This window comes from Astyanax mexicanus, chromosome 4 (genome assembly GCF_023375975.1).
Source record: "Astyanax mexicanus isolate ESR-SI-001 chromosome 4, AstMex3_surface, whole genome shotgun sequence".
In the NCBI taxonomy this organism is placed as follows: domain Eukaryota; kingdom Metazoa; phylum Chordata; class Actinopteri; order Characiformes; family Acestrorhamphidae; genus Astyanax; species Astyanax mexicanus.
Window position 1 is genome coordinate 2,602,135 of NC_064411.1, and position 13,079 is coordinate 2,615,213.

Below are 13,079 nucleotides of genomic sequence, written 5' to 3' on the forward strand. Positions count from 1 at the left end.
CATACCACCAAGAAGGACCGACCACATCCAACAGGATTAACTGTGGACGCTGTAAGAGGAAGCTGTCTGAAAGGGATGTTCGGGTGCTAACCCGGATTGTATCCAAAAAAACATAAAACCACGGCTGATCAAATCACGCAGAATTCAATGTGCCTTGCCTTGCCATGCCAATAAAACTAAATAAACTGTATAAAGTAATGGTAGATTTTGCAGAACTTGTTTACAGCAGATCTTTTCTTCCCCGCGACTCGTCTTTATCTACTTAATCTAATCACATTATTTCTGCTCTCGCTCTTCATATTAAACGAGTGAATGTTTCTGCTACTCGTGTTTTACTCGAGAGCTGCTGGTTCTGTGACTCTAGACTTCCTGCTGATTTAGAGAAAGGGATTTTTTTTTTTCGTGTTATTTTGGGTTTTGTGTGATAAAATCATAAATTTAACAGGATTCTCATCAATCAAACAATCCTTTATATTCAGAGCAGATTAGAGATGCATATTTATTACATGATTACATACTGCCTCAATACATCCCCAACAGCAAAGCCCCGCCCATATTAACTATGTCACCGCCCCCGCAGGAACATAAAGTACATAATAACCGTCCACATACCACACCGTCCACAGTTTATGAGGGATAGCTGAGCTACAATAACAAGATAATGGATAAAGTTAATCTAGAAGCTCATTTGGATCTGAACTGATCTGGAAGATACTTACCATAACTGGCCCCGCCCCCATCCCCGCCCCCATCACAAGCCTCGTAACAGATCTACTAAGCCTGGTAATGGTCAGAGTAGTTAAATCAGGTAAATCAAAGCATTTTCGAATGTAAGGGAACTTTATGATCACGAGATCGCTATCTCAGTTCGAATCCCAGTCATGCAGCTTGCCATTATCAGCTGCCGGATCCTTGCTCTCTCTGTGTGGGTACAGTACAGTAGATGGCGCTCTCTCGTTCCCCTCATCACTCCTAGGGTGATGTGGATCAGCACAAGGCTGCATCTGTGAGCTGTTATATCAGAACCGAGTCGCTTTCCAGCGCTTTCCTCCAAGCGTTAGCGCTGCTGTGATGCTACTCTGCAAAAAGAGGTTCACATATATCACTGGAGGCATGTGCTGGTCTTCTTAACCCTCCTGATGTTAAAGAGCATCACTAGTGATTAAAGGGGGGGTATACAGCTGAGTAGCAGATGACACTATGCACTATACAATAGAGTTAAACCAGAAATCTTATTTGAACATCACTATTAATCAATCTGTCTCTCTCTCTCTCTCTCTCTCTCTCTCTGATTGTAGAGGACTATAAGTCGGAGTTGAGGGAGCAGTTGCCACTGATTGCTGGTTCAGCAGCAGCTGCTGTGGTCTTCATCGTATCTCTAGTGGCCATTTCTATTGTCTGCAGCAGGTAAGACCCTCATCATCATCATCATCATCATCATCATCATGATCATCACCACCTGTGAAGAGCAATATACAGACCCTTATTTCATCCTTCTCATAAATAAAATACACTATATATCCCAATATCCACACATGTAAAACCTAAATACACGAATTATTTGTTAATTACTTTAACATAACTCAAATACTAAAGACATTTGGGATCTCTAAATCTGATTAAGTAAGACATATTTGAAAATTAAATATTTTTAATGATGAACACTCAAAAAAAGGGCATTCACTTTTGGCCATATTTTGAGTGGAGAAGAATTGACACAGTTGAGTTATACTGACTACACAGATATAAATGACCTAAAATGGGAAAATATGGTTTTGTTTAGAGTGTAACTATTTTTTTTTATGTAGTTTATACTCCATCAGCAGCCGGAGTCTGAGAGAGAGAGAAAGAGAGAGAGAGTACAGTAGGTCATATTCTCTGCAATTTCAACTAAAATCAGGACTAAGGTTGTACTCCAACTCTATGTAGCTTTGGGAACATTCATTACAAAATCTTATAAACTCACACAACATAAAAGACAGCTGGTATTTTCATTTAGTGTTAAAAAATGTGTTAGGTTTTGTTTTATTATTAGTGTACATTTATTTTTATTGGCAGAATCACACACTTACTGTTGAGACTCGCTGCTGGGATAAATTTAACCAGTCTTCTTGGCACACCATACACTGTTTATCACTGATGCTATGTATATTTCAGCAAGGACTGTTTATATATAATATACCTTTATTTGCAGAAAATGAGAAATGGCTGAAATAACAAAAAAAGATGCAGAGCTTTCAGACCTCAAATAATGCAAAGAAAACAACAAGTTCATATTCATAAAGTTTTAAGAGTTCAGAAATAATCAATATTTGGTGGAATAACCCTGGTTTTTAATCACAGTTTTTTTTTATGCAGTTTGGCATTGTCATGGTGAGCACAGAATTGCAGACACGTGCAGATACTGATAAAACGATACGTTTATTATAAAATAAACAGATGCAAAACGTAGTCGATACAGAAAAAAAGGGTAATCACCAGTAAACAGAGCAATGAAGGCAAAACCATACCATAAACGAGAGACAGTCCAGAGTTCATACACGAGAGATCCAATATCAGAGGTAATCCAAGAGGCAGTAGTGAAAACACAGTCCAGGTAATACACAAGCAATCCAATATCAGAGGCAAAGGCAATAATCAGCGTCGAGAAAACAAAAGCAAGGTCATACACGAGATAAACTGAGACAAGAGATATAGAACGCTTTGTAATGAGGAGAACCTACAATACGCGGCGTGGGTGTTTGTGTGGAGTGCTCTTATATAGTGCCAGTAATCAGTATTCGGGACTTCCTGGAGGAAGCAGGTGAGGTGTCACGTGACCAGGTGAGTGCGTGATGTCAGCGGGTGGTGCATTCTGGGTAGTGTAGTTGTTGACCTGAGAACCTCCGTTAGAGCTGGATGTGGAAGGGACAGAGGCGCTAACAGCACCAGACGTGACAGGCATCATGTTCTTTCTCCTCCACCAGTTTTACACACTGCTTTTGGATAACTTTATGCTTCCTCTTGATTATATTCCAGAGGTTTTCAATTTGGTAAAATCAAAGTCTTTTATTTGAGTAGTGCAACATTGATTACTGTTGTCTTCAGTGTGTAGTCATTCCCTCCAGGCTACATTTCTCTCTGTGTTTAGTTCTAATTTAAAGTATTGTGGAAGTTATCTCTCTCTCTCACTCTCTTTTTCTCTCTCTCTCTCTTTCTTTTTTTCTTTCTATCTCTCGTTCACAGGAAACGAGCGTACAGTAAGGAGGCGGTGTACAGTGATAAGCTCCAGCACTACAGTACAGGAACAGGTGAGGGATATTCCTATACTGTCTCTCTCTTTTTCTATCTGAACAAAAGAAATCCATCCATCCGTCCATCACTCCATCGCTCCATCTCCCCCCGGATGACAATGAGTGACAGCTGTGGGTTGTAATCAGGGTCCGGTCGGTGTCGGCGTGGAGCTCTGTCTGAGGGGGACGGGGGAGGGTGGAGATGTCGGGTGGGTGAGCGCGGGAACGAGCTGGAGAGATATGAAGCTCGGGAGGAGAGCCGGGGGGACGAGTGGAGGAGAAGAGCGAGGGATCATTCCGGGACAGTGAGTTTCTGTAGAGTCTGACACTGAGAATCTTCTGCCAGCAGCTCATCTTCAGTCCTGCTGCCCTCAGAGCAGCTCTCAGACTCATTACTGACTATAACACACATCCCTCTCTCTCTCTCTCAACATCCCTCTCTCTCTTTTTTATCTTTTGTCTTTCACACACTCTCTCTCTATCAAACTTCCCACCAAACTTTAGACAAAACCTTTAAAAAACTGAAAAAGTGAATAAAAATGTGAAAGACCTTTAAAAGCGGAGATTACATAACATCAAATTACATATTCAACTTGGACAAAAAGCCAAGCTTTAATAAAATAAATATTTTATCTTTTAGTTTAACAAAAAGTCTAAAGTCTGTTCACAAGTATCTCTCTTTCTTATATCTTTCTGAGCCTCACATTATCGAACTTCTGACCAAACTTTGTTTAAAAACATAAAGGAACAATATCTTTGCAAACCAATTAAGCAATTTAGAATAAAAAAATATTACATAACAATACATTAAATCCAGAAACTTACGCTTCTTCACAACATTTTTTCAGTCTTACACACTGCTTTTGGATAACTTTATGCTGCTTTATTCCTTGTGCAAAAATTCAAGCAGTTCAGTTTGGTTTGATGGCTTGTGATCATCCATCTTCCTCTTGATTATATTTGGTAAAATCAAAGAAACTTATCATTTTTAAGTGGTCAAATTTGTATTTTATCCAGAGCTGTATATAGTCACTTTTACCTGCTGTGTGAACGGAATCACTGACTCACAGCTCCACTGTAGTGGCTTTTGTCACCTTGACTTTTTTAAATAGTGACACACACTCATTAGAGTGCACTGCTTGACCCTGGTGACATCCTCCCAGATGGAGACTTTACACTAACACACACACACTGAGTGTTAAATGTAAATGAATGGTAATGCTGGTCAGGGCTGGTTTAAGTGCTCCAGATGTTAGCGTGAGACAGGTCTCAGTAGACCGGGAGTCAGGAGCCGGAGCGACGGGTCCGGGCGGTCTGCCAGCTTCTGTTCTGAACATCATTTGTCCTCGTAGTTATTCACACCTCACCTGTTTCAGCTCAAACACATGCTCCGAGAAGGATAATACCCTGAACTGATGAGGATACATGCTGGTGATAAATCTGGAGAGCGGGCAGGACGAGGAAGTGCTGCAATCTGGTGGAGACTGTGTTCCTGGGAAACCTTTGCTGTGTGTGGGTGAACATTATCCTGCTGAAAAATGCTGCTGCTATCAGCTGGAAGTTCTGCAGGAGAGAAAGCAGCAACACGTGGATCTGCAGGATGTTCTGCACAGATCACTGAGATCACTGTTAGTAATGTTCCTCCTATCACTACTAGGAGTGACCGACTCTCACTGTATGAGATGATGCTCCTCAGATCATCAATCACTCCTGCAGTTTACAGTGTGAACTCTTCAGTCCAGGTCAAAGACAGGATTGAAGAGTCACCACAAGACCTCTAAACATAAACCTGACTGAAAAAAAACAGACCCTGGATTCATTGCTTTTCTCTCTGTCTCTCTCTCTTACTCTCCCTCTCACTCTATTTCACTCTTTCTGTCTGTCTCTCTCTCTCGCACTCTTTCTGTCTCTCACTTGCTCTCTCTCTCTTTCACTCTTTTTGTCTCTTACTCTCTATTTCTCTAACTCTTTCTGTATCTTTCTCACTTTCTCTCACTTTTTGGTCTCTCTTACATATGTTCTCCCACTTTTTTACATCTCTCTCACTCTCTTACTCTTTCTGTCTCTCTTACACTCTCTTTTTCTCTCTCACACACACTTGCTGTCCCTCTCTCTAACTCTTTCTCTTTCACTTTATTCATACACAGATTAAACACAGATCTGGTGCAACATTAAAACCAGCTCCATATATACATTACATTTGTCAGCCACAACGTTATAATCACCTTATTCTGTATGCTGGGTTCCTTGTAGCTGGTTTTAATTTTACGTTAGCAACATTAATCCTAGGCTTTTCTATTAACCATTTCTTTAATTGAAATACATATGCTTTTTTTCAAGTAAACAGAAATTGTGTTAAATAGCAAGACTTATTATGAATTATTACAAATCATTTATTTTAAAAGTACCAAGTATTCACAAAAATAAAAATAAATGCTGTATAGAGGATAATTGTGTAATAATTGCATTGCAGACTCTGAATCATAATCGTATGGAATTGTAGAGTGCATTACAGAGGCATGTTCAGCAGTGTATAATCTCTCACCAGGGGGTATACTACCTAAATATAGCCTCTGATAGCCTTTTATAAAACAGTAGGGGTGAACACTTTTACGCCCTGTTGTGGCAAGACTTAGTATCTTATCAGAACTGTAATAATTTACAACTGTTTCATGGATAATTATGCAGATTATCACTGGCTAAGCTGAATATGCATCTTATTGACTGATCAATTTCAACCCAAGAAAGTTTTTTATGTGCTTTGAAAAAGTGAATTATGTTGTGTTTTTGAAGCAAATCAATACTTGGTTTGATCCCTAACATTTTTAATAAATACGGATGACAGGAATTGATAACTGTCTACTCAAAGCCTCATCTGAACTGAGTTATAAGAGCTTTATTATTCTTGCAGAGTGAAAAATGTAAAAATCAATTGCGGGACCCTTCAAAAACAATAATACTGCAAGCGTGCAGTATGTCATTAAGTCAGCTGATTTATTAAGAGTTGCATTTGTCATTAACAGAGGCTGTCAGTGGACCACAATAACGGATTTTCTCTAGAGTTCAGTCTTTAATCTTAACACTGTGGACCTGTTCATTACTGGTTAATGGGCTCTTAAACTGCGTCAATGTACTGGTCAATACTGGAACTCCTGGTTCATTATTATCCTGTGAAAGACTGTCCAACCCTAAAGAGAAAGTAGCACAACATTAACATTCATAGATAACTCGATAGAACCTCTCAGATCTCACATGAGTAATTTTTTGGACCTTTGCTTTTTATACCTGTTTATTTATTCAAGCATTTTTTTTTACAAATGTGAAATAAATTGGGAATTATAAAGACATAAAAACTGAAAGGTATGAAATAGCAATAATGGGGTCCAAGCACTGAATTACTTTTAAAGAAAGTATGTGTAAGTTGGACAGTGTTTTGTATATAAGGTTTTTTTCACTTATAATGCACAGTAGTTCTTTTAAAATGAAATAAATGTACAAATCATTTAGAGCGTTCAAACACGAGACTCCGTTCTGATACATCAGCTCACAGATGCAGCCTTGTGCTGATCCACATCACCCTAGGGGTGATGAGGGAAAAGAGAGAGCGCCATCTACTGTACCCACCCAGAGAGAGCAAGACCAACTGTGCTCTCTCGGGGCTCTGGCAGCTGATGATGGCAAGGTGCATGACCGGGATTCGAACCAGTGATCTCCTGATCAGTGGCAGTGCCTTAGAGCACTGGACTACTCGGAGCCTGCTGTTTTGTTGGGTTTTTAACCAATAGGTCATTGTCCTGCTGCAGAACCCAAGTACCCCTGAGCTTGAGGTCAGGAACAGATGGCCGGTTCGGTATGATGTTCTTTTTCTGAAATGATGTGTTAGTTTTGAACTAGTTTTAGTTTTTTTTCGGGGGGACTTTAACCCGTTCCCTCTGTTCAGAGCTTTAAAATATATGATTTTCTCCTTATTTGTTACTTGTGTTCTTATTTGTTCTTATTTTGCTATATCACTGCAGTTTCGGGCGACCTAATCATAAAGCTCCAACCTGTTCATATAAAAAAGGTGATTCCTTTCATCTAATAGATTCCCGTGGGAATAGAGGAGTCTAAATTGAAATTAATGTAGGGGGAGGGGGAGAACATGTGTAATAAAATGGAAATAAGATTCCTTGTCAAATATTGATTTAAAGCTATCGCCCGCTGTCGTGAGGCGCGAGGCTGGGTAATGCAGCATACCCACAATGCACTTTGGCTCCATAAGGAATGACAATTTAATAGCTGGGAGAGTCTCTGGCTGTACCTGAGAAACAGAGCCCGATATCCAATCTAGCGGCGTTTATGAGTCCGGAGCCAAGCGAGCAGAACCCAAGACCCAGTTCTGTAGATGAGCTTCACTGCTGAGATCCTTACTGATTACTGTGATAATTCTGTTGGAAATGTATACAAAATTACTAAGTAATACTGCAAATCAATTCATTTCTTAGGATTAAGACTAAAAAGTGACAATTCCAGACATTCGTTCCATTATTCATTTAATAGCTTGATTCCTCAGTACTGCTTTTGCATCAGTTTGATAAGTAAAAAACTTTAAACAAGACAGAAATATATAATTAATATAGAATTTGTTTAAATAAACAAATTGTCATTGTCCAATAAAAAAACAAGTATCCCCAAAAAAGCAACTTTACAGGAGAGAGACAAAAAAAAATCTTAACTTTTCAATAGAAGTCAATGTAAAAAGAGTTTATTTCAGGTAATTTTGGAGACTTTCTATTGGTCCATTCATCAAGAAATGTGGGCATAGTGTAATTGTCAAAAATGGAGATACTTGTTTTTCATTGGATATCGACAATATGAATTTTACACTGTCAAAAGATTATTCCTAAAGATTATTTAAGGATATTTAAGGCATAAAGCTATCCAAAAGCACCGTGTAAGACTGGTGGAGGAGGATTAAAAACCAGGGTTATTCCACCAAATATTGATTATTTCTGAACTCTTAAAACTTTATGAATATGAACTTGTTTTCTTTGCATTATTTGAGGTCTGAAAGCTCTGCATCTTTTTTTTGTTATTTCAGCCATTTCTCATTTTCTGTAAATAAATGCTTTATGTTACATTAATTTCAAGTGATTTTGGATTATATCTATTGGTTTGTTCATCATAAATACAACTCTACGTTCTATATTTAAAAATATGTATTTATCGTCACTAAGTCTGCAGTAGTTTAATACAGTTTCTGGCCTCGTCTTTCGCACATTTAAGAATCTTCCAAGCAAAAACAGCTCAGCTAGATCAGCCTGTCTTTCGGGATCATTTACGAATGTATTTGGACGTGGAACATTTTGCAGTCACGGTCTCCACGCCGAACATTCATTAGCAGCTTTCAGATTCATTAATATGAGGAGTTTGAAGAGGATCTGGCGCGCTGAGCCGGTCAGTAATTGGCCGTCGGATGGCGGGGAGGTTCTTAGTCAGAATCAATGTGAAGATGCAGATGTTGGATAGACAGGAAACTTCAGATTTTTAACCTGAAGAGGAGAAACGAGCTCTGACGGCTTCATCCGGAGCTCGAGAGTTCCTCCCTGAAGAAGTCTGAAGTACGATTTTTGATGATTTCTGATGGTTTCTGATGGTTTCTGATGGGTTCTAATGCAGTAGGGAATCTCTTTCGCTCTCGCTTTTCCTCTCTCTGGAGTCCTGAAGGTTCTGGTTCTGTACAGGACTCAGGAATCGGGCTGAAAGCACGTTATTCACCCTGTAAATCCCGCGCTTATGAAATATTAAGGTTTTGTATCTATATTTCGGTGTCTCTCGGCCGTGAGCGATGAGCTCAGCGCTTAAGAAGGATTACTCCAGAGAAAAGCTCTGAACAAACTGTTTGCTCTTTGAATTATTGAAAGACGTGGATCCCCGTTTCATAATAAAACAAACACCACGTTCAGGACAGGACCTGAATCAGTAATACTGTGGGTTAAAATACATGCTGGATCTGCAGGAACAAACACAAACACATGATATTAACCCGCACGTTTTTTCTGTCCGGTTTTCTATGATATCCAAGTAAAATGTTAGCAATGGGGGCGCCAAATATCAGTTATTTCAGTGCTAAAATAAGTTGTTTCATAAGAGAAATAGAGCTCTGTAAAAAAATTAAATAAAGAGAGCACTTCAGTTTCTGAATGAGTTTCTCTGATTTTGCTATTTATAGGTTTATGTTTGAGTAAAATGAACAGTGTTGTTTTATTCTATAAACTACAGACACCATTTCTCCCAAATTCCAAATAAAAATATTCTCATTTAGAGCATTTATTTACAGAAAATGAGAAATGGCTTTTTTTTCTGACTTAATGCATTGTTAATTCTCTTTTTCCCTCTTTTCCATACATTCTCATACATTCAATATTTTTTATTTCTCTTTCTCTCTATCTTTTTTATCTCACCCATAACTATTGCTAACTTTCTTTTATTCTTTCTTTTTTATCGCATCCCTATTTTCTCCCTCTCTCATAGTGTCACTGTTTTCCTAGCTTTATCTCTTGTTCTCTCTCTCTCTTTCTATCTGTTTTCTCTTTTTCTATAAAGTCTATCCCTCTCCATAGTCTTTTCTTTATTTCTTTCTCTCTGTTTTCTCTTTTTACTCTCAGTCTCTCTGCCACTGCTGTATTTTTCCTTATATCCTCATTTGGCTAATTTGTTTTACTCTTTTTATATATATATACATATATTTTTAGTCTCACCCCTCACTATTTCTTTCTTTCTTTCTTTCTTTCTTTCTTTCTTTCTTTCTTTCTTTTTTTCCCCCTCACTTTCTCTCACTTTCTTATTATCGTTCATACTCGCTCTCAGTCTTTCTTACCCTCACACTTTCTCAATTAAATTCATATTAATACAAATGTATTAAAATAGCACTATATAAAATAACTGATGAAAGAAGGGAAGAAGGAAGGAAAGAAACAGGGGAAGATTGTGTCAGACTCAGATAAATTCACACAGCAGGAAGAGCCTGATCCAGAGGGAGGCAGCCACCGGCACCCAACCACCGACAGACCACAAAGACTTACTTAAAGTAAACTCGGGTGTACGTAAACACAGTATTCTGATTAAGGATCTGCAGGAGATTATCATTAGATATAATGATTAAATTAATAATAAACCAAACCATATAAAACACAGTAACACAGAATATACAGGGGTTATACGTAATCAGACAAACAAAACAGTATTCTAGCTCTTTTTCCACTGGCTCTTTTTCTCCATTTACTCTTTCTTGGTCTTGGGATACACACAAATAAACATACACTACACACACACACACTACACACACACACACACACACACACAGTGTATGCTAATGTTCAGACACCCAGCTGCAGCCGTTTGAGGCGTAAAGAGCAGTTTGGTTGCGTGTCGGTTTATCTGTTTACCAGCTCCTGTGGGGCAGAGCGGCACGGCGAAATTGGATTCAGCGCTATCAAAGAGAGAGAGAGAGAGAGAGAGAGAGGGAGAGAGAGGGAGAGAGAGAGAGAGAGAGGGAGAGAGAGAGAGAGAAAGAGTAAAGGCTACATTGCTGCTGTCTGGTTGGTGATTCGGCTGTTTATAACGGTGTTCTCCTGCAGTACGCTGTCCTGTATACTCTCTTTCTCTCTCTCTTTCTCTCTCTCTCTCTCTCTCTCTCTCTCTCTGAGCTGTATGAGGAAGAAGGGAACAGAGAGAAAGAGAGAGCGAGAGAGAGAGAATTCTTCACAGTGCAGTAAAGGAAAAAAACATTTTCTGCACTCCCTCTATCTGTTAGGGCTGGAAGAAATTGAAAATGTCTGCACATATTTTAATGTATTTGAAATAAATGCTAAAACTTTTTAAAACTTTCTCATTCTGTCTCTCTTTCTACCTGCTTATCTATCTGCACACCTGTCTAGCTACCTACTTACCTACCTTCTGATTCATCTACATGCATACATACCTATCTGGCTTCTTTTCTACCTGTCTATATCTACCTACATACATAGCTTTCCTATGTACCCACCTGTCCACTTACTGTCCTTCCTACATACCTATCTAACTACTTTCCTGTCTACATACTGTACCTACAAATCATATTTATCTACCTACTCACTACCTAATGTCTTTTACTTTTCCACTACATATGTACCGCCCTATCTACTTGCATTCATTTCTGTAAGCCTACCTTCTTACTACCTATTTTCCTATTTACCTACTTACATTATTGCTACCTACTTACCCACCTACCTACCTATCTATCTTTTTTCTACCTACCTACCTTCCTATCTACTTACACAACTACCTACCTACCTTCTTCCTACCTACTTACTTACCTACCTACCTACATACTTATCTTCTTTCTACCTACCTACCTTTTTCCTACCTATCTACCATCTACCTATCTGCCTACTGACCTTCTTTCTACCTACCTACGGCTTACCTTATTTCTACCTACCTGTTGTCTTTGTATCTATATACCTACCTTCCTTATTTCTACCTACGTACGGACCCATCTACTTACCTACCTTGTTCCTACCTATCTACCTATCTTCTTTCTACCTACCCATCTACTGACCTACCTTTTTTACCTACCTACCTACCAATCTATGTACTGGCCTATGTAGTTCCTACCTACCTATCTTCTTTCTACCTACCTACCTACTTACATTTTTTCTTTGTATCTATTTACCTACCTCCCTTATTTCTACCTACCTTCTTTCTACCTACCTACCTACCTACCTACCTACCTACCGACCTATCTACTCACCTACCTATTTCCTACCTACCTAACTATCTTCTTTCTACCTACCTACCATCTTCCTACTTAACTTCTTTCTACTTCCCTATGGTTTTCTTCGTATCTATGTACCTACCTCCCTTATTTCTACCTACCTTCTTTCTACCTACCTACCGACCTATCTACTCACCTACCTATTTCCTACCTACCTAACTATGTTCTTTCTACCTACTTACCATCTTCCTACTTAACTTCTTTCTACTTCCCTATGGTTTTCTTCGTATCTATGTACCTACCTCCCTTATTTCTACCTACCTACCTACCGACCTATATCTTGACCTACCTAGTTCCTACTTACCTACCTATCTTCTTTTACCTACCTACCTACCTAATTGCCTTCTTTCTATCTACCTACTGTCTTTCTATTATCTACCTCTTTCTTTCTTCCTACTTACCTACCTTCTTCCTACCTAACAACCTTGTTCCTACCTACCTACCTCTTCCCTACATACTTACCTTCTTTTTACCTATCTACCTTCCTCCTACCTTCCAACCAACTTACCTTTTTACTACCTTCCAATGCTTTTCTTTGTATCTATGTACCTACCTACCTAATTTTTCCTTCCTACCTACCCACTCATCTACCTTCAGCTCTACCTTTCTATCTACCAACTTATCTACCTACCTAACTATCTTCCAACAAACTGACATACCCATCAACCTGCTTGCCGACCTCTATATTTTCCTATCTATCCACCTACCTTCCTCCCTAACCATCGAACCCCTCATATTTCTTATTAATCTACTGTACTAACCCACTTCCATTCTACCTACATACCTACCTACCTACCTACATATTCACTTATCTACCTTCTCATTACGTCTCCTCCATTATCTTCCTGTTTAACTTACCTACCTTCTTATCTATCTATCTCTGCATCTACTCTCTCACGTTCCGCTGTTATACGTTCCTGTAATGATGTTTTCCTCAGCGGTTGTAATCTTCTTACCTGGTGTCCACACAGACAGCGAGTGATGTAACGGTCTGAGGATCACCTGGGACCGGC

At 39.0% G+C, this 13,079-nt stretch overlaps 1 protein-coding gene across 2 annotated transcripts in view; it reads left to right on the forward strand.

Moving 5' to 3' along the window:
• Nucleotides 1–13,079, forward strand: part of LOC103025121 (ephrin type-B receptor 1) — a 328,663-nt gene that overhangs the window by 272,651 nt on the left and 42,933 nt on the right. For both annotated transcript variants that reach the window (XM_022664950.2, XM_049477190.1), the window contains exons 9-10: nucleotides 1,299–1,407; nucleotides 3,226–3,290. In XM_022664950.2, the coding sequence (XP_022520671.2) occupies nucleotides 1,299–1,407; nucleotides 3,226–3,290 (174 nt within the window). The remainder of the gene's footprint in view (nucleotides 1–1,298; nucleotides 1,408–3,225; nucleotides 3,291–13,079) is intronic.